Consider the following 25,812-nt stretch of genomic DNA (forward strand, 5'->3'; position numbering starts at 1 on the left):
GGATTACAGGCGTGAGCCACAGTGCCCAGCTTAGATTTCTTAATCTGATTATCTGATGAACCCAAAGCAGGCCTCAAACAAGTACTAAACCTACCCATTCATTCTAGGGAGTCTTGGTAAATTTTTACTAACATGACTTGGATTGCACAGGATTAGATAACTATGAAAAATCAGACCTGTAAGTCAGATCCTGTTGCCTATAAATCTGATATTTCAGGTGACTGTAATACTGGAAAACAAATGGCATAAACTGAACATTGAAGAATAGGTTACTACATAGAGAGCAAGGGCTGGGGGCAAATAGCTCATGCCTATAATCCCAGCACTTTGGGAGGTTGTGGTGGGAGGACTGCTTAAGCCCAGGAGTTTGAGACCAGCCTGGGCAACAGTGAGACACTGTCTTTACTAAAAATAAAAAAATAAGCCGGGCATGGTGGGTGCTCCTGTGGTCCCATGTACTTGAGAGGTCTAGGCAGGAGAATTGCTTGAGCTCAGAGTTTGAGGCTGCAGTGAGGAATGATCAAGCCACTACATTCCAGCCTGGGCAACTGAGCAAGACCCTATCTCAATAAATAAACAGGAAGGCAGATAAATGTTCTAATACTAAAATCTGAAAATTAGATTTTAGAAAATATTTGTGATAATTCTATGTTCAAATAATTCATAAAAAATTTATATTCTTAGAAAATAACCAAAACAAATACATTGCCTTCAAATACAATTATAAAATCATGGTGTTATACTGGTTGTTTCTACAGCTTGCAAAATAATGCTGGACTGGGAAGCCAGGCATGGTGGCTCACATCTGTAGTCCTAGCACTTTAGGAGGCCAAAAGGGGAGGACTGCTTCAGTCCAGGAGTTCAAAACCAGCCTGGGCAACATAACAAGGCTCTGTCTCTAAAAAATTAAAATAGAAAATAAAAAGAAAAGAAAAAAATAAATTTGGACTAGGAATAATCTATAATATCCCATCCTGTTTTAGCAAGCAATGAATTATAGTTATGAAAGGTAACCAACAATACATTTTATTGCATTTGGATTTTCAAAAAAAGAAACACTACCCACGTACCTGTTTCAAACCCAGGCTGGAGTGCAGTGGCGTGATCTCAGCTCACTGCAACCTCTGCCTCCTGGGTTCAAGCGATTCTCCTGCCTCAGCCTTCTGAGTAGCTGGGACTACAGGTGTGTGCCACCATGCCTAGCTAAGTTTTATATTTTTAGTAGATGGGGTTTTGTCATGTTGGCTAGGCTGGTCTCAAACTCCTGGCCTCAAGTGATCCGTCCGCCTCAGCCTCCCAAAGTACTGAGATTACAGGCATGAACCACCAAACCCTGCCTCAAACAAGTCTTTTTTTTCCCCAATGACTTACTCTATGTAAATCATCTGGAACAATGTCTGACACATAGTAAGTGCTCAACACATTAGTTATTATTATTATATTTCTCAGGAAAGGTAAGTACAGAGAAAGTAGCAATATAAATATCTCTTACTTGCTCTTGAAGGCTCTGAGCCAGTGCCTGCTGAAGCTCTTGCTCTTCCCTTTCACGCTCCATATCATACTGCTGGAGCCAATCAACTTCTCCCTGAGATCCTTCTGGAGTTTTGTTTTCTTTATTCTCATCACAGTCTTTAGTTATCTCAGTAAAACTGGCAGGATCTGAGGAAGCAGAACATAACATTAATTTGGAAAATCCTAATAAATGGAAATTTCTGAACTAGAGTGACACCTACTGTTCATAAAGCAATTTACCCTAATTTCATCTATAATTTGCTTAGGACATACAATTTCACCTTACTAGATCTACGTCAGGGTTGATCAACCTAGAGCTATTGACATTTTGGGTGGGACAAGCTTTTGTTGGGGTGAGGGGAGAAGAGTATGTCCTGTGCATTGTAGAACGTTTAGCAGTGTTTCTGGCCTCTACCTACTAGATATTAGTAGCATCCACCCTCTACAGTTGTGATAACCAAAAATGACAGACACTACTATATGTCCTCTGGAAGGCAAAATTGTTCTTGTTTGAGAACAAATGATCTACAGTGATGGTTCTAAAAGTTAATTAATCATCAGAAACACACTATGTAAAGATGGGGAAGAAAAAACAGCCATAGGTCATAGTGTCACTTGACCAAGTACTGGAAATAAAATATTTTTAGAGCAAATGAAGTAAGAATTAGGCCAAAATGATCAAGCTACTATTGAGATTTTCCCCATTCTTTTTTTTATTTTTTGGGGACAGTGTCTTGCTCTCTCACCCAGGCTGGAGTCCAGTGGCACTATCTCGGCTCACTGCAATCTCTGCCTCCCGGGTTCAAGCAATTCTCATGCCTCAGCCACCAAGCAGCTGGGATTACAGGTGCACGCCATCACACCTAACGGAATTTTTGTTTTAGTAGAGATGAGGTTTCATCACATTGGCCAGGCTGCTCTCAAACTCCTGACCTCAGGTGATCTACCTGCCTTGGGCTCCCAAAATGCTGAGATTACAGGTGTGAGCCACTGTGCCTCGCCGATTTTCCCCATTTATTACACTGTATGTTGAACATGTGTTTAAACATTAATAATCAAACAAGCATTGTATATATCTAAATCAAAAGAGTGTATGGCAATATACAGTGTGTGTTTAAAACATTCAGGAAGGTAAGAAATCCCCTCCCCCCTCCTCCCTTCCCCCTCCCCCTGCCCAGGCTGGAGTGCAGTGGCTCACTGCAACCTCCACCTCTTTCAAGCAATTCTCCCGCCACAGACTCCTGAGTAGCTGGGACTACAGGCGCCCGCCACCATGCCCGGCTAATATCTATCTATCTATCTATCTATCTATCTATCTATCTATCTATTTTTTTTTTGAGATGGAGTTTCGCTCTGTTGCTCAGGCTGGAGTGCAGTGGCGCGATCTCGGCTCACTGCAACCTTTGCCTCTACGGTTCCAGCGATTCTCCTGCTTCAGCCTTCCGCGTAGCTGGGATTACAGGTGCACGCCACCACGCCCGGCTAATTTTTGTATTTTTAGTAGAGACGGGGTTTCACCATCTTGGTCAGGCTGGTCTCGAACTCCTGACCTCGTGATCCGCCCACCTCAGCCTCCCAAAGTGCTGGGATTACAGGCGTGAGCCACCGTGCCTGGCCTAATTTTTGTATTTTTTAGTAGAGATAGAGTTTCACCATGTTGGCCAGACTGGTCTTGAACTCCTGATCTCAGGTGATCCACCTGCCTTGGCATCCCAAAGTGCTGGGATTATAGGCGTGAGCCACCCCTCCCGGCCTGTTCCTTCTCAATTTCTAGACTACGGCTAGCTAAAATAAACAGAATAGTTATGATTTTTTTCTGGTTATCTGAATTGTTAGAGCAATAACATTTCATGTTTTTTTTGTTTTTTTGTTTTTTAAGACTGAGTCTTGCTCTGTCGCCCAGGGTGGAGTGCAGTGGCACAATATCCGCTCACTGCAACCTCCACCTTCTAGGTTCAAGCGATTCTCCTGCCTCAGCCTTCCGAGTAGCTGGGATTACAGGTGTGCACCACCACACCTGGCTAATTTTTTATATTTTTGGTAGAGATGGGGTTTCACCATGCTGGCCAGGCTGGTCTCGAACTCCTGACCTCAAGTGATCCGCCCACCTTGGCCTCCCAAAGTGCTGGGATTAACAGGCATGAGCCACCATACCCGGCCATTTCATAATTTTTGTATTATTATTATTTTTTGAGATGGAGTTTCGCTCTTGTTGCCCAGACTGGAGTGCAAGGGCATGATTGTGGCTCATTGCAACCTCCGCCTCCCGGGTTCAAGCAATTCTCCTGCCTCAGCCTCCCAAGTAGCATGCACCACCATGCCCAGCTAATTTTGTATTTTTAGTAGAGGCGGGGTTTCACCATGTTGGTCAGGCTGGTCTCGAACTCCTGACGTCAGGTGATCCATCAGCCTTTGCTTCTCAAAGTGCTGGGATTACAGGATTGAGCCACCATGCCCGGCCCACAATAATTTTCAATACAAATACAAGCGTTAACTATATCAAACATTACTAAAGTAAACCTCCTCATCAAGAAGTATTTAACTGGCTAACGAGAATTACCTTTATATACTCATGCTATACATACTGTTATTGAGTTTGTATACGCTCTTTACCTGCCCTAATACTGTATTTTATCTTATTTTATTTTTTGAGACCGACTCTCACTCTGTTGGCCAGGCTGGAGTACAGTGGCACAATCTCGGCTCACTGCAACCTCCAACTCCCAGGTTCAAGAGATTCTTATGCCTCAGCCTCCCAAGTAGCTGGGATTACAGGCGTGTGCCACCACACCCAGCTCATTTTTTATTTTTAGTAGAGACAGGGTTTCACCATGTTGGCCAGGCTGGTCTTGAACTCCTGACCTCAGGTGATCCACCTGCCTTGGCCTCCCAAAGTGCTGGGATTATAGGTGTGAGCCACACTGCACCTGGCTCCTAATACTGTATTTCTCTGTGGCACAGGTAACCCTGAAGCTTACAGCATCCTGGCTTTAGATTCTAAGTCAGCAACTAGTTAGCATTTTGAGTTGTACTGAATTGCTGAGTGAATATTTATTAAAAGAGGAAAAGAGACTCAGAATTTATTTGGTGGAAAAATCCCAATTGTTCAGAAAAATTATATTACAGATAATCCCAATTAAACACACAAAAAACAATTATCCTAGAGATGTCAATAATTTCTTCCTTTCTTCTATTATTGGAGAAACAACCCTTCCCATGGCCTAGAAGGGGCAGCTTGGAAGTCTACATGACCCTGCCTGTCCCTCCTACCTACGCCTGCTGAACTGGGAATGGATTATTTGACTCAACCAATCAGATTATCTGTTTTGGAAATTTGGAACTGAGATATACAAAGTTAGCTGATGATGAGCATTTCAAGTGGAAGGGAGACTTGGGGGTTGACATTGCTATTTTAGAGTATAAAATGAGTATTATTATTTTTATTATCAAAACATACTCAAAAACGTGACAGAATAATTTTTCTTAACCAATAATTTTGAACACTCAATGATTCAATGTACCTCAGACAATCCTGGATTATACTAGTAACTAATCCATGTGTTAGAAAGGAGATCAAGGAAATTTGCTTGAAGATGCTAAAGTCAATATACATTTGTCTTCAGGATAAGATTATCAGACAGATACAGAACGTATTTAAAAATCTATGGGGACAAACATGGCCATGAAATAATAATGCACTTTTAAGGACTGTACAATGGATCAAAGGGGATTCATGTGTTTAACTCAACATTCTTTTTTTTTTTTTTTTTTTTTTTTGAGACAGAGTCTCGCTCTGTCACCCAGGCTGGAGTGCAGTGGCACCATCTCGGCTCACTGCAAGCTCTGCCTCCCGGGTTCTTGCCATTCTCCTGCCTCAGCCTCCCAAGTAGCTGGGACTACAGGCGACCGCCACCATGCCTGGCTAATTTTTTGTATTTTTAGTAGAGACGGGGTTTCACCATGTTAGCCAGGATGGTCTCGATCTCCTGACCTCGTGATCCGCCCACCTCAGCCTCCCAAAGTGCTGGGATTACAGGTGTGAGCCACTGCGTGTGGCCTTAACTCAACATTCTTCCACTGAATATACTGTTTGCTTCTTCCCCACGCCCTAATTGAAACCCGCTCTCTTCCTGATATTCTATATTTCAGTGAATAAGATAATTTTCCACAGTTTCTTTTAAAAGACAGATATCTGAGGATCATATGTGACTTCTCCCTCTCATTCACTCCTCACATAAGATAAATTATTATTTCCTAAGCATCTCTTGAATCCATCAACTTTTTTTTTCAAGCCAAAACCTTGGCTTAGGACACCACTAACTTCTTGTTTGGACTACTGCAATAATTTCCTAAGAGGTCTCAAGTATTACTGTTTTTTTCTAACTTCTGTAGCCAGAATGATCTTTTCTTCAAACATAAATCCTTATCAAATAATTGTTTGCTTAAAATATCCAATAACTTCCTAATGCCTTTGAAACAAAAGTCCAAATTCCTAAACATGGCTTCAGGCCATGCAAAAACCAGAGACTACTTAGCTCTCTAGTCTCATCTTTTGCATTTCCCTTTCAACAATATGCTCCAGTCATGCAGATCATTCTGAACTTTCTTTTAGGTCCACTAACTTGCTGTGGGCTTTCTCATTTCTGAGTCTTTGTACACACTATTCCTTCTGGCTAGTGTCTAGAGACTGTAAAACCTTACTTTGCCTTCCTGCCCCTCCTCAGCTGATTCACAAAACAGCCCAACTGTTAAGTCACAGATATTTATTGAGAATCTATGTGCCAAGCACTGTTGTAGAAGTTGGGGATATAGTGATAATTAAAGCAAGATGGTGCCTGCCCTCAAGGACCTTAAGTGCAAAAGCTCTGAGATGAGAATGGCCTTGGCATATTTGAGGGAGGGAGAGAGGGAGGGAGAAAAAGAGAGAAATAAGTACAGATTTCAGGAAGACATCATGGAGACTGAGAAAACAAATAAGAAAGTATTACAAAACTGACTAGTAGCATTTAGTGCCCATTTAAGAGTGTAGTCCTGAGTTTGAGGAAAGTCCACGGAACACAGTTTTGTGATTTTCTTTAGCAATCTTCACCAGCTTGGGTGCAGGTATGGAAAAAGTAGCTAGTTGAGTTGGGAGTTGGGGTTTTGTCAGGCTACTGCGACAGAAGAAAAGAGGAAGGAGATAATTGGCATTTCCAGGAAGTTCACAGATTATATTTGATGATCTAAGTTCACACTTTGAGAAGCACTGGTCTAGGGTAATGACTTCTGTAAGTGGGCAACCAAAATAAGGTAGAAGAAAAGACTTTTGGAATTAAGATCAGAAACTGAGAAAACAGGCTGCTGAAAGAAAGTGATCATGACACTTCTTTGGACTGTCTTTTCTACTTAAGCTCTCTAAGTGATCTCATGTGTTACTATAGCCTCACAAACTGATGAAATATCAAATTCATATCTCTAGTCTGAATTTCTTCCCTGAGCTTTAAACTTGTATATTGAAATGCCTAGGTGAAATCTCCATTTGCCTGTTTAATTTTTATTCCTCCCTTGTCCCACCAACTGTGCCTTCCTCATATCAGCAAATGGTACCATTATCTATCCAATTGCTCAGGCCAAAAAACATGTCTCCCTTGATTTTTTTTTTTTTTCCCTTGGCACCTTTGTGGTGTTGGTTAGAAAGATCAGCTGGGGCTGGGCGTGGTGGCTCATGCCTGTAATCCTAGCACTTTGGGAGGCTGAGGCAGGTGGATCACCTGAGGTCAGGAGTTCGAGACCAGCCTGGCCAACATGGTGAATCCCCATCTCTATTAAAAACACACAAGAAAATTAGCTGGGTGTGGTGGCGGGCGCCTGTAATCCCAGCTACTCGGGAGGCTGAGGCAGGAGAATCACTTGAACCTGGGAGGCAGAGGTTGCAGTGAGCTGAGATCATGCCACTGCACTCCAGCCTGGGTGACAGAGAGAGACCTGGTCCGCCCCAGGGAAAAAAAAAAAAAAAAAAAAAGAAAGATTAGTTGGGATGGCTAGATATCCTCTTTCTTTTGGTGATCTCAAGAGTCTTCCTTCGCAATGTGATCTCTCCAGCAGGGCAGCCAAGCTTCTTACGTAGCAGCTTAGGGTTCCCAAAAGCACACAAGGGGAAGTTGCCAGGCCATCTTAATGTTTAATCACGAACTTGGCACACAATCAGTTCAATCACATTTTATTGCACTCACATAGCCTTCCCAAATTCACTGTGAAGAGGTCTACACAAGAGTATGCATACTGGTAGCCACGGTTCACTAGATGCTGTCTTTGGAGACTGAGTGTGTATATACACACACTCACACTTTTCTTTTCTATGGAGCCATGTGAATACACTGTAATTGCAGATATTATAATACTTTACCCCAAAGCACGTCAGCCTGAATCTCTCTCTCTCTTTTTTTTTTTTGAGACAGAGTTTTGCTCTTGTTGCCCAGGATGAAGTACAATGGTGCAATATCGGCTCACTGCAACCTCCTCCACCTCCTGGGTTCAGGCAATTCTTCTGCCTCAGCCTCCCAAGTAGCTGGGATTACAGGCATGCAACATCACACTCGGCTAATTTTGTATTTTTGGTAGAGATGGGGTTTCACCATGTTGGTCAAGTTGGTCTTGACCTCCTGATCTCAGGTGATTCACCCACCTCAGCCTCCCAAAGTGCTGGGATTACAGGCATGAGCCACTGTACCCAGCCCAGCCTGAATCTCTTAATTAAAAGCACATTTTCCTACATAACAATTATCACACATCTAAGAATATTAACAGTAATTCTATTTATAATTCCAATATATAGCCCACATTCTCATTTCTCCAGTTGTTTCCAAAATATTTTTTGTAGAATTTTTTCTAACCTAGACTCCTAAGGTTACTCACTACATTTGGTTGTCAGGTCTCTTTAGTCTTTAGTCAGGGCCAGTTTTTCTTCTAAAGCCTCCCATTATGGATTTTTCTAGTGTTCTTTTAAGTACAGGCTGTTTTTTCCCCATACCCCAGAGCCTGGAGACAGGGTGGGTTTCCTCTTTACTACCCACTGCCATTTCCAACTACTTTGTCTCCTTTCAGGCTATAAAAACTGTAGCTCCCTTGAAGTGCATGATATAGGACATTGCCACATATTACCTCTTCCTGTAGCTGTCCCTTTGTTAATTTTAGGAAGTTATAGGACTGGGCAAAGAACTGAAAAGGAGAGCAGAAAGCAGGAAATAAATCAGGAAGGGACAAAAGCACTAATATTAACCAGGGATACCTAAGGGCAGTGATTATAAATGTAGTAAGGGGACTGCATAATGATACTTGTATCAAGAAGGAAAAAAGTAATGCCTGTGTATAAAAACCATCACGTTTTTGCTCCCAGTTAAATGGGGATATACTAATTCTTATTTCACTTGCATGCAAAATAATTCATAATTGAAGAGGTTCCAACTATGAGAATGTAGAAAATAATTTCCTGATATTCTAGTATTCTCTTCATTTCCAAAATCCTATGGTTGGTGTACCTGAAACACATTAGCAATATATAGTTGTCTAGATCTTGGGGCTATCAAGAGAGAAAAATTTGAACTGGTCACAGGAAAAGATAGTAAAAGTTATCTACCTAAAAATTTCAAAATACCCACAGTACAAGGCAGGATAGCTCAGCTCTGTTGTTCCCACTGATAGCTTTAGATAACAAAAAATGAGTAAAAATTACCAAAAAAATAGTATAGCATTTTATGTACAGTCATGTGTTGCTTAATGATGAAGATACATTCTAAGAAATTGCATGGTTAAGTGATTTCGTCTTTGTGCGAACATCTTCGAGTATATTTAACACAAACCTAGATGGTATAGCTGACTATACATCTAGGCTACATGGCATAGCTTATTGCTCCTGGGCTATAAACCTGTACAGCATGTTACTGTACTGAGTACTGTAGGCAACTGTAACACAATGGTAAGTAGTTGTGTATCTAAATACATCTAAACATAGAAAAAGCAATGCATTGTGCAGGGAATGGAGAACTTGAATTATTTATACCCTAACACCTGGTGTAAATTCAGATATAGGAAAATGAAAGAATTATATGAATTTCTGAAAATAGCAGTGGTGAGAAAAGCACCTCAGAACTGACACAAACATATATTAAATGCACATAAGAAGGCTAGTTTTACTAGTGATGTATACCTAAAGGGATATGGCATACTTTACCACTAGTATCTGTGTACTAGTCACAATATTTGCTTCTCATTTTTCAAAGCTTTTTATAATACAGAATGAAAATGCCATCAACCCTGTTATATACAGATCCACTTCACCTCCCTTTATCTGTTTTTATCTGAGAAGGAGTCTCACTCTGTCGCCCAGGCTGGAGTGCAGTGGTGCAATCTTGGCTCACTGCAACCTCCGCCTCCCGGTTCAAGCGAATTCTCCTGCCTCAGCCTCCCAAGTAGCTGGGATTAGGGTCACACGCCACCATGCTCAGCTAATTTTTCTATTTATCTCCCGTTATTTGGAGGTCATTTGTCACTACAAAACTTTGAAAGAGTTATGTTTTGTTTCACAGAGGTTTAATCTTCATTAAACCTACCCAGCTCTGTGATTGTTCTGGGCTTCTCAGTTTCCATAGTGTCTGGATTTTCTGGCATTTCTTGAATATCATCTTCTGCAAATCCGGTATCTGGGCTGCTAGTTGGCTTATCATCATCTTCATGACTCAGAGATGGTGAAGTATCTCTCTTACTTATCTCCAAGACAGCTGCTAGAAGCTCTTCTTCGCTCATTCTGTCAAATCCTGAGTTTTCCAATTCAGACTTGTCAGGCTCTATTGGGCATAATTTTGAATCCTGAAGAAGAGAGTTACTTTTAGAAGAAACCAGAATACCTACAAATATAGCAATCTTAATTAGTATTTAAAGTAGCAACTTTATTTCTAAAAAGTTTCCTTTCTTTGATGCTTTGGGTTATTTAACAATCAATAACCAATATATAAACTAAATGGTGAGTCTAACTTTAAAAATAATAAATACATAAGAATACATTATTTTTTCTTGATTGAAATAAGTATATATTTTGTACAAATTTGGAGAATACATAAAAATAATAAAATAAATTCATTCAAAATAGATTACTCAGAGATAATTACTTTAAGTATTTTCAATTTATTTTCTTCCAGATATATATAGATTATACAGTAAATATTCTATCATTATGCCTATGTTAGCTGATCTTATTAACAATAAATGAGAAAAATAAAAACGACATCAAGATTATGTAAAGAAGGCTGGGCGAGGTGGCTCACGCCTGTAATCCCAGCACTTTGGGAGGCCAAGGTAGGTGGATCACCTGAGGTCAGGAGTTTGATACCAGCCTGGCCAACATGGCGAAAACCCGTCTTTACTAAAAATACAAAAATTAGGCTGGGCGTGGTGGCTCATGCCTGTAATCCCAGCACTTTGGGAGGTCGAGGCCAGCAGATCACTTGAGGCCAGGAGTTCGAGATCAGCCTGGCCAACATGGATAAACTCCATCTCTACTAAAAATACAAAAAAATTAGCCAGGCATGGTGGCACGCACCTGTAGTCCCAGCTACTAGGGAGACAGAGAATCGCCTGAACCTGGGAGGTGGAGGATGCAGCAAGCTAAGATCACACCACTGTACTCACAGCCTGGGTGACAGGGCAAGAGTCTGTCTCAAAAATAAATAAATAAATTAATTAAATAAAAAACCAAAACCCAAAAATTAGGGAAATGTTGTGGTGCACGTCTGTAATCCCAGCTACTCAGGAGGCTGAGGCAGGAGAATCACTTGAACCTGGGGGACAGAGACTGCAGTGAGCCAAGATCGTGCCACTGCACTCCAGCCTGGGCAACAGAGTGAGACTCCGTCTCAAAAAAAAAAAAAAGATTATGTAAATATTCAAAAGTTGTTTTCTGGGAGAATTTTGGACTTTCACACATTTCTCATTCAAGTTGAACAACCACAAACTACCTCTGGCTTTAAAGTAAGATAGGAAACAGAACAAAAATAACTACTAAAATAATTCTATTATTTAAAAGGGAGGCTTAAAATAAAATACAGTAGCATAAGATAATGCAAACACCTAGAAAAGCTTAGATCTTCAAAGTATTAACTATCCATATAATTATCTATATATTAATCCAATTAATAAATCCATAATTTAAACAATTAGATTACTTGGTTGCTCTGTTGATGTAAAATGTTTACTACAGTTCCCTCACATAAACAATTGCTACAGGCTGGGAGTAGTGGCTCATGCCTGTAATCCCAGCACTTAGGGAAGCTGAGGTCGTAGGATCACCTGAGCCCAGGAATTTTAGACCTGCCTAGGTCACATAGTGAGACCTTGTCTCTACAAAAAATTTTAAAAACTAGCCAGGCATGGTGGTACATGCCTGTAGTCCCAGCTACTTGGGGAGCTGAGGTAGGAGGATTGTTTGAGACCAGGAGAACGATGCTGTGGTGAGCCGTGATTACACCACTGTACTCCAGCCTGGGCAACAGAGCGATACCCTGTCTTAAAAAACTGCTACCAAAATAAAGCAAGTAATTATTTGAGGATGAATATGCAAAAGTAGCTCTGAAGGGCAAAAAAAGAAAGTAATTTGTTTAGAACAACGAATTTCTCGTAAGTCTTGATCCATCTGTAAACAGACTGATTTCTGTAGCCAGAGAAGGCATTTTCTTTAAAACTAATTAGTTTGATGATGGTTATAAAAGACATTTGTTTGGACAGTAAGAGATAAACAAATCTTTGTCAGATGTTTTAAGAAAATATTACTTACTTTTTCCAGGTCTTCCTGCTGCTGTTCGTTGCCTAACATTTCACAAAGTCTCTGGCTGAGGGCCACAGAACGTTTTAGCTCATCCTCACTGTCTGAATCAAGGCATAAAGCCAAGGAGCTCTTGGATTTGAAGGTGAATTTCCTGTAATTTAAGGAAAAAAAAAAAGCCTGATAAACATTTGTCTTTGTTATTCTTTTATTGTAAAAATATCAAAACAAATTGCTTTTCCATTACGGAAAATTACTTAACAGAAAAAAAAGATATATCAAAAGAGGTATATTTCAGCATTACCTTTGCCCCACTCCAAAAGAGCCATGCTTTGAAAACTGGACAACTCTTATGCTACTACGTATCATCAGTAAACTAATCATGTTGTGCCTTTTTTCTTTTAATGATCAACCCCAATGAAATTTGCTATTGTCTTTATAAATTATGCTATTGAATTCATGCAGGCATAGCAATGAATAAATGTTTTTGACAACAAAGTGCATGAAGACTAATTTGTGATCTTTTAAATTATGATCCATGCACTTTAAAAATAACAGTAACATTCCACTTATCCACTTATCTGTAGGTCAGACTTCTGGCAACCTCTACTTTCCAGAACATAGGGATTCCAAAGTAAGAAAAAAGGCTTCTGAGGAAGGCAGTTCCAAAGCCCATGTACTTAGAGGGACCCTTTCTTTCCCAGGAAATGGTGAATAAAATAGTGTATCAAGTTCATCAAGAAATGAGAGCTAAGAAATGAGAAAGAATAACCACAAGAAAGGCAAACAAGAACTATAAAGTCATTTAATGTAAAAGCAAACTATCTTGTAATAATTAAGAGCCTCTGAGGGCAATATCATATTGAAACACAGTGCAATAATTGATACTTAAAATGCTGATTCTAAGTCATTAAGATATACTTAAATTATCCTTAGTTATTTTAAGAATGTAAGGAACAGTGTAACATATTTTAGAAACATTTTCATCCAAACTGTTAAAAATCTTTTAAAAGATAAATGGTTAAAAGGTAAGCTTCAGTTATATAAAAATTCACTTATGTGGAATCCTTTAATGATGCCAGATAAGTAAGGTGTTACTGTGTTGTCTTCTAGGTAAGCCGAAAATAAACTAAAGAAAAAAAGTGGTAAAGGTCAAAGAACAGGAACTTTCTTTGATGGAGGTTAACACAAATTCATATGCAATACAAAAAATATATATAAAATGAAAACTAGAAAATACAATTAACCTGAATGTAAAAACTGAAAATAAACATATAGACTAATGGCACCAAGAAATAAGAGGCCAGAGTGGAAATCAGGAAGATTACATAGCAATGTAGATCAAAGAAAAGAGGCAAGTGGTCAGTGATAAGCCCAAACATAGTGTGTGGCTCAGAGCAGCCAGGATATCACTGCACTCCAACCTGAACACTTGAAAAGCCTCCCATGTGCTCAAAAGGGTTTTTAGTATAATAGCCAATTAGCCATCTTAATTCCTCAATTCAGATTTCACGCTCACCAAGCAAACCTGAACATATTAATTTGTTTACCCAGATAAATATTTTGCTGAAGGAGGATGACACCTGGCTACCATTGCACCAGGGTAAATTTGTGACAAAGGACATTGTAGAAGAATCAATGGTATTCTGGTTCATAACTCAGCCTCTTTTAAGTTTGATCGGCATGACAGGTCTTCTAGGGCCTAATCATTCTTTATTGATCAACTCCCAAATTTTCATACCAGTAGACCCTGGAGAACAGATGACCATGCCAAGGTACAATGATGCCCAATGAAATCATTTCTTTCTTGAAACTACAGTGACTTGGTACATAGAGTGCATTCCATTAATGATTACTATATTTACAGAAGGCAGCTTGCCTGTAGCAATGAAAAATATTCATCCTGTAAATGCATCACTTGCTCACTTTCTAAGCAGCCAAGTGGTATTGCTCATTTGTATCTTGAGAACGGGCAAGAGTATTCATATCGGTACCATTTCAGATTTCTAGTCATGTTAGTCATCTGGTTTTAATTGCACTGAAAAATAATTAACAGGAGGAAAAGAAAATAGCAGTTCCCAAATGTCATTTTATGGTTATATAAGCCCCCCAAAAGCCCTTAAACAACAAAAATGTCTCTTCTCTAAAAGTACTTTGGGCCATCAAAGTTTTAGAAAAATTAATTAAAAAGTCAAACGACAACTAAATCAATTGAAATGATCTAATCAGGAACTCCTCTAGTAAAATCTTAGAGGAAATATATTTAAAAAGCAAACAAAAAAGGCATGTGCTTCCCTCCTTGGATAAAGTTTGGTCTTAAACAAAAAAATAGGGCATTTGTAGAATGCTTGCTTGTTTTCCTGTCCCCTTTCAAAATAACTCCTATTCGGTGTCAAAGACAAGAAGTTCCAGACTGGCTAACAACAGGTAAAAAATGTTTTGGGATTCCATGCCTATCTTTAAGGAAGAGTGCTTTAGACTAATAGGGGTTATTTTATCCCTTAAATCCCTAGACTCCCTTGTCCTCAGTTAATTTTTAGAGTTTTAGGATGAAAGTATTACATATTAACAATAATAAGTTTTTAAAAGTTTTAAGACAGAATATTGAGAGGATGAGCTAACCTTGTGTCACTGATTAAAATTTGTTATATCCTTCAATATATTCTAAACCAAATTCAGGAAAGTTTCAAAAGTATAGGTAATAAAGAGTATTATCATGCAAAAAGAAAAACAATAATGAAAAGGCAGGGAGGCAATCTTGGAGATTAGGGTAAGCCAAATCCTTAAACACAGGTTTTGGGTACATAAGAAATATAACTCACTTTGAAGGTGTAGAAGGGCTGGTGATGCAGGAATTCACCATTTGAGAGGCTTTCAATGGTCTAGAACTATCAGAAAATTAGAAAATATATAATGTATACAAATGAATTATTAAAGATATATATTTAAATTATAAAATGAATTATTCTGTACTATAATTCCTTTTATGTCCTCTTGAAAATCGAACAATTATAATACTTTTTAAATTACTAGCAATAGGCCAGGTGCAGTGGTTCACGCCTGTAATCCCAGCACTTTGGGAAGCTAAGGTGGGCGAATCACCTGAGGTCAGGAGTTCAAGTCCAGCCTGGCCAACATGGTGAAACCCTGTCTCTACTAAAAATACAAAAATTAGCTGGGTTTGGCGGCGGGTGCCTGTAATCCCAGCTACTCGGGAGGCTGAGGCATGAGAATTGCTTGAACCTGGGAGGCGGAGGTTGTAGTGAGTGGTGATCGCACCACTGCACTCCAGCTTGGGCAACGGAGTGAGACTCCATCTCAAAAAAAAAAAAAAATGGCTGGGCATGGTGGCTCATGAGGTCAGGAGATCGAGACCATCCTGGCTAACATAGTGAAAACCCGTTTCTACTAAAAAAATACAAAAAATTAGCCAGGCATGGTGGCAGGCGCCTGTAGTCCCAGCTACGCGGGAGGCTGACGCAGGAGAATGGCGTGAAGCCGGGAGGCGCAGCTTGCAGTAAGCGGAGATGCGCCACTGCACTCCAGCCTGGGCGACAGAGCGAGACTCCGTCTCAAAAAACAAACAAACAAAAAAGAATACTAGCAATAGAGGCCAAAAGAGAAAATAAAATACCATCTCTAGGCTCTCCTTGATCCAATAATCTACATAGACAGCACTGGAAATGAAGTCAAGTGTAATACATATGAAAAAAATAACTTGGAGAAAATTACCTTGTCTCAGTTCTTTTAAAGTAATAGCTCTCATTTATGGAGGATTTACTGGATGTCAGACACTGTGCTAAGAACTCTACGTATTATTACCTCATTTAATGTTCACAACCATCCTATTGTTTTTCTTATAGACAAGTCAAGGAATCTGTGCAAGGTCTAAAAGCTATCAAATTGTACAGTCAGATAGCTTGGCTTCAGGCCTGTGATCATACACTGTTAGTGTGACATAGTACTACTGCCAGCAAGAGTAATAGCTCTACCAGCAGAAGGTAGTATGCACCAAGCAAAAACGCGAAAAGAAAAGCTGTGAGAGGAAAAAACCAGAAACACTTAGACTCTCTGGGCACATGCCTTTATTAGTAGACCCTTGAGACACTAGTGTAAACTTCTATGAGACGTGGCTCTTTCAGACACTAACTGTATGACTTTAGGAAAATCATTTAATTTCCTTGGTCCTCTTAAGGGTTTGGACAAAAACCTCTAAAATGTCTTCCATCTTCAAAGTTCTACAATTTTATTATTCTACCAAACTAGTGTTCAAGTATAGAAAAGAATGACATAACATATGGCTTCAAAGTAATGCAAGTATGTAGAAAAAAGGGGAACACTCAAAGAAGTCCGAAGGTTTTCCCAGCATACATGATGAAGCAAAAACCTAAAGTAAAGATTACTTCTTTTTTTCTTGAGAAATTTCAGGAGCCATTTAAGTTCTTTACACTGCTGATAATATATGCATGAAGGCATAACATTGAGTATAGGGTTTCTCACATCTGCATGTCCTGAAGAGTCAACTGAAGCATTTGCTAAAAATATTGATTCCTAAGCACCTATCTCAGACCTACTGAAATAGAACTTCCAGGGAAAAAACACAAAAATCAGTATTTTTAGTGTCTAGGTGACTCTTATTATCACCTAAGTTTGACTCATATTCAAGAAGTATATCAAACTGTCTTCTAGCACTCTAACCAAGAGCACTTCCTAAAAAAGCACCTCACTATGAAAAGCAACTAATAACTTTGGAAAAATTTTAAGCATTTTCTTCAATTACTTCAGGCAGTGATTTAACACTAAAACAAAGTAAAGCAAAATTAAAATCTCCTTCTTGGTCTGATTTCTTTTCTTTTCTTTTTCTTTTTCTTTTTTTTTTTGAGATAGGGTCTTGCTCTGATCACCATTCACTGCAGCCTTCATCTCCCAGGCTCCAGCAATCCTCCCACCTCAGCCTCGTAGCTGGGACTACAGGTGTGTGCCACCATGCTGGCTTTATTATTTTATTTTTTGTAGAGATGAGGTCATGCTCTGTTGCCATAGGTGGTTTCAAACTCCTAGGCTCAAGCGATTCTCCTGCCTCAGCCTCCCAAAGTGCTGGGATTACAGGCATGAGCCACTGCATCTGGCCATTGATCTGATTTTACCTTGGAGTCATATTATGTAATTCAGTCATTCTTTTGATTAGATACTAAAGCCTATTTCAAAAGGGAATATAAAGACATAGTCTCTCAAGGACTTACATTGCCATATGTGCACTCCAACCAAGGGTAAAAGGTGGTTTTGTATTTTCAGTGCAATGAGATGACAGGGTCAGGTATCTTGGAATGATGACTTGCTGCCCAATCTTATTGTTAAGCGAGAGAGCCACATTGAAGCTATATCGTTTCAAATGGAGAATGAGGACCCTGAAAAACAGGAGATGACAACCTTACTAATTCATACATAATACATGTATCTTTCTTACAGTAAAAGAGATCACTCTATGTTAGACGACTTTTGATTTAAAAAATCCATTTGGCCAAACCAAAGACACGTCAAAGAATATTTACTGAATACCTGTTAGGTGCCAGGCATTGGGCTAGGTAATAAGCATACAAATAATGGTGGATTAGTGTGGTTTGGGTAAAATACTTATAATGTTCCTAGAAAAAACACAAATAAATAAAATATAGCAGACAAGAATGTTAAATTTGGCACTGATATTGGGTTAAATCCTTAAATTATTTACTTCACTGTTACATAGTTTAAAAAGCAATAGGTTTTATATAACCGCTACTAGTAAAATAATGTCTATTAAAATGTTACATAGCTCTTATATTTGATGGTAAACATTAATTACTTCAAGATGATTTTTGATGAGAATTATTCTTTTATTTTCAGAAGTACTTTCTCTGTAGAAAGCTAAGGAGGAAATACAAAACTTTTCCCCATTTAGAAAAAAGCTTTACAAAAATTTGCATGCCAAATCTGATCTGTGGGTCTGTAAAGGCTTTTAGCTCTTTAGAAGCACTGAATTCTTTATAGTTAAAATTGTGGTAACCTTTTCACTTCTCACACAGAACACGATCTCTGCTTGATGGATTAAATATATTTCTCAACCCACAAGAACACTTTAAAAATTGAATTTCAAACATCTTATGGGAATAAACTTCAGTTCTAGGCACACACACAAAAATGATCTATAAAAAACTGATTCTTACCATATATGCCTTCATCACAGAAGCCACAAACAAAAATTTGCAAACTGAAGTTATAGATTGTAGTTCTCTTTAAAAAGCGTGCTAGAACTCAGGATCTTCAAATATACAATTTGAGAGAATACAAGGACACAACTGATGTGAAACCAATGTCAAAATTAAATATTTTAACTAGAATTTCAAATAACCTAACCAAAATAAAAGGTAATATGAGGCTACTCTGGACACACTGCCTATAGTGTAGCCCTGCTATGCATGGAGCAGTAAAAGGTGGGGGGGAAGGTAATATAAAACAGGAAAATGATAGTCAAAATCACTGATCTTCAAAGATGAGGCCCAACTTTGTGAACAGATTTGATAATGGCATCAGGCTCTTCAAGAATAAGAGTGGCTTTGAATATTAAACTGAACAAAAGTAGAACAAGACTAATCATTAGGATTTAAAGAGTGGCTTTGAATATTAAATTGAACAAAAGTAGAACAAAACTAATATTAGGATTTGACAAACAGAAGCTTCTATCACGTAAGTCTGGAATAAATTAACCTTTAACACAAGTGATCTACCAGGAAAAAAAAAAAAAAAGAAAAAGAAAGAAAAACAAGGAGAAAAATTCCCCTTAGCATTTTTTTCCCCCACTTGAAAAACCAAATAGCAAGAGAATGGGAAAGAGAAAAGACATCCAGCATGTGAGGTCAAAACTAGTCTTTTTAACTGTACACATAATTTCCTTAGTGACAGCTGGTAACAACCAATTCTTTGCCTTAAGATTCTTCCTCCCACCTTCCTGGCCTCAAACCACTCACAAACAGGAAAGAACAAATTCTCTTAATTCAAAAATATAAGTCTCTTAAGTCAATATAATAATACTGCTATGATTTATACACTTGAGGAGGCCGAGGCGGCCACATCACCTGAGGTCAGGAGTTTGAGACCAGCCTGGCCAATACGGCGCGACCCTGTCTCTACCAAAAACACAAAAATTAGCCAGGCGTGGTGGCGCGTTCCTGTAATCCCAGCTACTCAGGAGGCTGAGGCAGGAGAATCGCTTGAACTCAGGAGGCGGGGGTTGCAGTGAGCCGAGATCATGCCACCGCATTCCAGCCTGGGCAACAGAACGAGACTCTGTTTGAAAAAAACAAAAAACACAACATTTTTTGTAGAGATGGGGGTCTCACCATGTTGCCCAGGCTGGTCTTGAACTCTTGTTCTCAAGCAAACCTTCCACCTTGGCTTCTCAAAATGTTGAGATTACAGGCGTGAACCACCACACCCAGCCTTTATAAAGTCATTTCTTTAAAACCAACTTCCTTGGCCCGGCGCGGTGGCTTATGCCTATAATCCCAGCACTTTGGGAGGCCAAGGCAGGTGGATCACCTGAGGTCAGGAGTTCAAGACCAACCTGGTCAACATGGCGAAACCCCGTCTCTACTAAAAATACAAAAATTAGCCAGGTGTGGTGGCATACAGCTGTAATCCCAGCTACTCGGGAGGCTGAGGCAGGAGAATCGCTTGAACCCATGAGGCAGAGGTTGCAGTGAGCTGAGATTGTGCCACTGCACTCTAGCCTGGGGGACAGAGCAAGACTCTGTATCAAAACAACAACAACAACAAAAAACAACCAAAAAAAAAAAAACCAACTCCCATTTTCTAGAAAGGAGTAGATTATGAAATGTAAAAGAACTAGTCTCTAGGGGCTAGGTTCCAGAAATTCCACACTTACTGACAGAATATTGAAGCTAATAAAAGAAAGTAAAGCACTCTGTAGGCAAAGTGCTACATAAATACTTAATGTTAATAATAACCTTGGTGTTTGCGATCTATTCTTGGAAAGAACTAAAAGCTGTCCTGTAACCACATAATAATTTTTTGTAACTACTTCAGTTTTATGTTTATACAGAGCAGATACAATATAAGTTAATTTCATTGCTATATCAGAAAATTTATCTTATGATTACAGGAAATTTACTAATTTATAAGATCCTTAGAATGAAGGAACGCACAAACTGCAAAAAATTACTCCCTGTTTTATTCTTATATACATGTGTGTATGTGTCTATAGCAGGTTTTTACTGAAAGTATGGGATAACAGAAAAAGACTACAGCACAACACAGGGCAACAAAATATAACTGAATATTACACATTACTGAATTAAAAATTGACTAGCTAGTTCTTATAATTATTCCAAAGTCTCAGCAGCTGTATCCTCTGTTGCCATTTTCTTGGAACTCTCAAGACCCTTTTTCTCTTCAATATTTCAAACCCTTTTCCTTCCTTTCCTTCCTTCCTTCCTTTCTTTAAATATATATTTCTTTCTTTTGTAGAGATGGGGTTTTCCTACGTTACCCAGGCTGGTCTTGAACTCCTGGACTCAAGTGATCCTCCTACCTCAGCCTCCCAAAGTGCTAGGATTACAGGCGTGAGCTATCACACCTGGTCACCTTTCTTATGCAAAAGCATTCTAGCTCTCCGCCCTCTTACACTCTGCACATTTCAGCTTTCCTGACCCTCTTTACCAATCCATTCTGGTAACCTTCATTTATTCAGTAATATTTGTATGAACTTTAAAAAGAAACATTGAAAAGCAATTAAATGTACCTGGGAATTCTTTAGTCCATAGCAAAAAAAAAAAAAAAAAAAAAATTACCTAGGAAGCCTGTTAAATTTGTGCCTGACAAGAGCACACTTCCCACCACACTTCTCACAAGAATACTCCAGTTCTTCGGCCTATAAAAAGAAGGAAAAATAAAGCATGAAGGTGAATCAGCATTAGTATCTTAAATGCAAATAATTTGCTCTAGTCTTATTAGTTCCATTAGTGGAATGACAACTCTGAACCAGTTTTAAAAATTCTGTGTCTAGAGCCATGAGCCTTACCAAATTAAGACCCAATCCTCAAAATATACCTATAATATCATGCCCCATTTCAGAACTTCTAATTTCGTTTTTCACCAAGAATATATCTAAATTTATGATAGTAACTAGACTCTAAAATAGAAGATTCTTAGCCTTTTCAGCCTTTTCCCCATGGACACATATGAACCACTACCAAGAGTATATCCAGATTTTAACATATGGCCATAGCAGAGATAAGATCACCTTTAGGTTAGGTAGAATTTCTTGTCTGTTAGGTGTAACGCTACCCCTTTCGCATAATGGAACTCAATCTTCTCGTGACAGCCCACTAAGAACAACTGCTTTAAAAGGATGAAAGGTTGGGGTGAATACCATTACCTAGAGAACACTGAAACAAGAAATCCTTAAAAAATGGGGGTAAAAATACATAGGAAAATCTTCAAAGTCTATGATAATAACAAGAATAGTTTAAAAATGACTAAAAGAAAAGCAGAGTATTTATCTTTGGGTAGAGCTCAACGTTCACCATTTAATAAACAGATTTTTTTGTTTGTTTGTTTTGACACAGAGCCTTGCTCTGTCACCCAGGCAACTGGGTGGGAGGGAGGGGCGTGATCTCAGCTCACTGCAACCTCCACCTCCAGGGTTCAAGTGATTCTCGTGCCTCAGCTTGCCAAGTAGCTGGGACTACAGGCATATGCCACCATACCTGGCTAACTTTTGCATTTTTAGTAGAAGCAGGGTTTTGCCGTGTTGGCCAGGCTGGTATTGAACTCCTGACTTCAGGTGATTGGCCTCCCTTGGCCTCACAAAGTGTTGGGATTACAGGTGGGAGCCACCACACCCAGCCAGATTTTTTATTTTTTTATTTTTTTGAGACAGAGTCTTGCTCTGTCGCCCAGGCTGGAGTGCGGTGGCCCGATCTCGGCTCACTTCAAGCTCCACCTCCCAGGTTCACGCCATTCTCCTGCCTCAGCCTCCCGAGTAGCTGGGACTACAGGCGCCTGCCACCACACCCAGCTAATTTTTTTGTATTTCTAGTAGAGACAGGGTTTCACCGTGTTAGCCAGGATGGTCTCGATCTCCTGACCTCGTGATCCTCCCACCTCAGCCTCCCAAAGTGCTGGGATTACAGGCGTTAGCCACTGTGCCCGGCCTTATTTTTATTTTTTATACCTTAGGAAGACAATCCTGCCAATTTGCTACAACACAACAAGGACCGCTATTAGACAGATCAAGGGGGAATCGATTCTTGCAAATTTCCACTAGTTTATAAGGACTGCTATAACAACAGTCTGATTATGCCCCAGAAACTTTCTCAATATCTGTAACGGTATATCACAGACACAAATATGTATCTACAGCTTTGGATAAACATGATTCTTTCTTCCTGTTTCTAATAGGGTACGTACAACCTAAGAAAAAGCAAAGAATATTTTCTTATTCTGCAGATCTTAGGATACCAACTTACATGGTATCTACAGTTTTAATTTCATGTTACCAAATTTTAGAATATGTTACTTCAAATACTTTAATATTTGTTTACAAATAACAAACTACTTTTTTTTTTTTTTTTTTTTGAGACGGAGTCTCGTTCTGTCGCCAGGCTGGACTGCAGTGGCGTGATCTTGGCTCACTGCAACCTCCCACTCCCAGGTTCAAGTGATTTTCCTGCCTCAGCCTCCTGACTAGCTGGGACTACAGGCACACACCACCATGCCCAGCTATTTTTTGTATTTTTAGTAGAGACCGGGTTTCACCATGTTAGCCAGGATGATCTTGATCTCTTGACCTTGTGAACCGCCTGCCTTGGCCTCCCAAAGTGCTGGGATTACAGGTGTGAGCCACTGCGCCTGGCCAACAAACTATTTCTAAGATTGTCTAAATGCTTGCTATTGAGTTAAATTTATAATCTATTTAAGCAATTAATTTTCTTTTTCAATGAGTTATAATTAGATTTATCAAGCTTTTAAAAATAATAATAATTTATAAAAACTTCTCATCTGTTTTCCCCACGAATAATGTTGTTGAAACTCTGCCAAAACCAGGTGTGGTGGCTCACACCTGTAATCCCAGGACTTTGGGAGGCCAAGGTGGGCAGATCACTTAAGGTCAGGAGTTCGAGACCAGCCTGGCCAACATGATGAAACCACGACTCTACCAAAAAGTACAAAAATTCACCAGATATGGTGGCATGATCCAGCTACTTGGGGAGGCTGAGGTGGGAGGACCGCTTGAACCTGGGGGCAGAGGTTGCAGTGAGCTGAGATTGTGCAACTGCACTATAGCCAGGGTGACAAAGTGAGACCCTGTCTCAAAAAAAAAAAAAAGAGAAGAAAAGAAAAGAAACTTTGCCTTGAAGAAACCAACTTCAAATATTCAAATACAACTATCAATGATATAAAATTTAGTTATGTGAAAATACAAAAGATATTATTTACCCTAAAGAAAAGATCAAGAGAATCTTGAATTGAACGAGGAGGGAGTGGTTTTTTCCTACGAGGAAGGTCAATAGAGAGGTCATTAAACTGTTCTCTTTTGGGGATAATCTCTCCACATCTGTAAGAATAAAATGAGACATGTAAGCATTCAGACCAATACACAAGAAATACAAATATACCTGAGAAACTCTGTTCTTCCACAGAACTTATGGTACTGACACACTATCACCAGGCATAAGAACTATATACATTTAAGACTTTTCATGCTTACTTTAACCCTTATTAAATTAATACAGATAAAACCTCAATTGCAAGTATTTAAGTACTTTATTTAAATCTTTTTTTCGTGAGATGCAGTTTCGCTCTTGTCACCCAGGCTGGAGTACAATGGTGCGATCTCGGCTCACTGCAACCTCCGCCTCCCGGGTTCAAGCGATTCTCCTGCCTCAGCCTCGCAAGTAGCTGGGATTACAGGCATGCGCCACCATGCCCGGCTAATTTTGTATTTTTAGTAGAGACGGGGTTTCTCCATGTTGGTCAGGCTGGTCTCGAACTCCCGATCTCAGGTGATTCTCCTGCCTTAGCCTCCCAAAGTACTGGGATTACAGGCGTGAGCCACCACGCCCGGCCAATTTTTAAACTTTATATAAGCAACCCCCAAACTTTAAAAAACTAAAGTATAACATAACATACAAAAGTGAACCTGTCGCAGGTATACAGCTTGATAAATTATCAGTTAACACATTCATTACCACTCAAATCAAGAAACAGGGCCAGGTGTGGTGGCTGGTGCCTGTAATCCCAGCACTTTGGGAGGCCAAGGTGGGTGGATTACCTGAGGTCAGGAGTTCGAGACCAGCCTGGCCAACATGGTGAAACCTTGTCTCTACAAAAAATACAAAAATTAGCCAGGCAAGGTGGCGCGTGCCTGTAATCCCAGCTACTTGGGAGGCTGAGGCAGGAGAATCACTTGAACCCGGGAGGCGGAGGTTGCAGTGAGCTGAGATCACGCCACAACACTCCAGCCTGGGCGACAGAGAGAGACTCTGTCTCAAAAAAAAAAAATGAAAAACAACAAAAAAGAAAGAAACAGAACAACACCATCAACTCCCTAGAAGCCCCCTTGCACATATCCTTTTCCAATCACTACCCTCCTTCCTTCTCCCCAAAAATAACTATTTTTTATTTTTTTGAAGCGGAGTTTTGCTTTTGTTGCTCAAGCTGGAGTGCAATGGCACGATCTCGGCTCACTGCAACCTCTGCCTCCCCGTTTCAAGCAATTGCTACCTCAGCCTCCCAAGTAGCTGGGATTACAGGTGCACACCACCACGCCTGGCTAATTTTTACTATTTTAGTAGAGATGGGGTTTCACCATGTTAGCCAGGCCAGTCTGGAACTCCTGACCTCGTGATCCACCTGCCTCGGCCTCCCAAAATGCTGGGATTACAGGTGTGAGCCACCACACCTGGTCCCAAAAGACAATTATTATTCTGACTTCCAACACTACAGATGTTCTGCCTGTTTTTGAACCTTTTATAACGGGATTATGCAATATGTTTTCTTTTAGTTGGCCTCTCTTTTGTTCAGCATGATTGTAATATTTAACTATGCCTGCTGCGCATGACTCTACTGCATTTTCGTTGTTGTATAGCTTTAATCTGTATGAGTATTCTACAATTATCCATGTTAGTACTGATGAGCATTTAGGTTGTTTCCAGTTGTTGGCTATATAAGTAATGCTGCTTTAAAAATTCTACATGTTATTGGCCAGGCACAATGGCTCACGCCTGTAATCCCAGCACTTTGGGAGGCCGAGGTGGGCGGATCACGAGATCAGGAAATCAAGACCATCCTGGCTAACACGGTGAAACCCCGTCTCTACTAAAAATACAAAAAATTAGCCGGGTGTGGTGGCAGGCACCTGTAGTCCGGAGGCTGAGGCAGGAGAATGGTGGGAACTCAGGAGGCTGAACTTGAAGTGAAACGAGATCGCACTACTGCACTCCAGCCTG

General features: G+C 39.8%; 1 protein-coding gene across 27 annotated transcripts in view; it reads right to left on the reverse strand.

Annotated features, from left to right (window-relative positions):
• Positions 1–25,812, reverse strand: part of USP37 (ubiquitin specific peptidase 37) — a 118,791-nt gene that overhangs the window by 14,262 nt on the left and 78,717 nt on the right. For 21 of the 27 annotated variants that reach the window (XR_010149881.1, XM_054679349.1, XM_054679350.1 and 18 more), the window contains 7 exons: positions 23,801–23,918; positions 21,151–21,230; positions 17,548–17,712; positions 15,127–15,192; positions 12,317–12,458; positions 10,101–10,356; positions 1,493–1,659 (listed from right to left, as the gene is read on the reverse strand). Coding sequence is in view for 26 of the 27 variants with exons in the window: in XM_054679349.1 (XP_054535324.1) it covers positions 1,493–1,659; positions 10,101–10,356; positions 12,317–12,458; positions 15,127–15,192; positions 17,548–17,712; positions 21,151–21,230; positions 23,801–23,918 (994 nt within the window). In the remaining variant the exon portion in view is untranslated. The remainder of the gene's footprint in view (positions 1–1,492; positions 1,660–10,100; positions 10,357–12,316; positions 12,459–15,126; positions 15,193–17,547; positions 17,713–21,150; positions 21,231–23,800; positions 23,919–25,812) is intronic. The other 6 variants (XM_063790762.1, XM_054679352.2, XM_009444302.5 and 3 more) reach the window with 1 other exon arrangement.

This window comes from Pan troglodytes, chromosome 13, assembly GCF_028858775.2.
Source record: "Pan troglodytes isolate AG18354 chromosome 13, NHGRI_mPanTro3-v2.0_pri, whole genome shotgun sequence".
Classification (NCBI taxonomy): Eukaryota; Metazoa; Chordata; class Mammalia; order Primates; family Hominidae; genus Pan; species Pan troglodytes.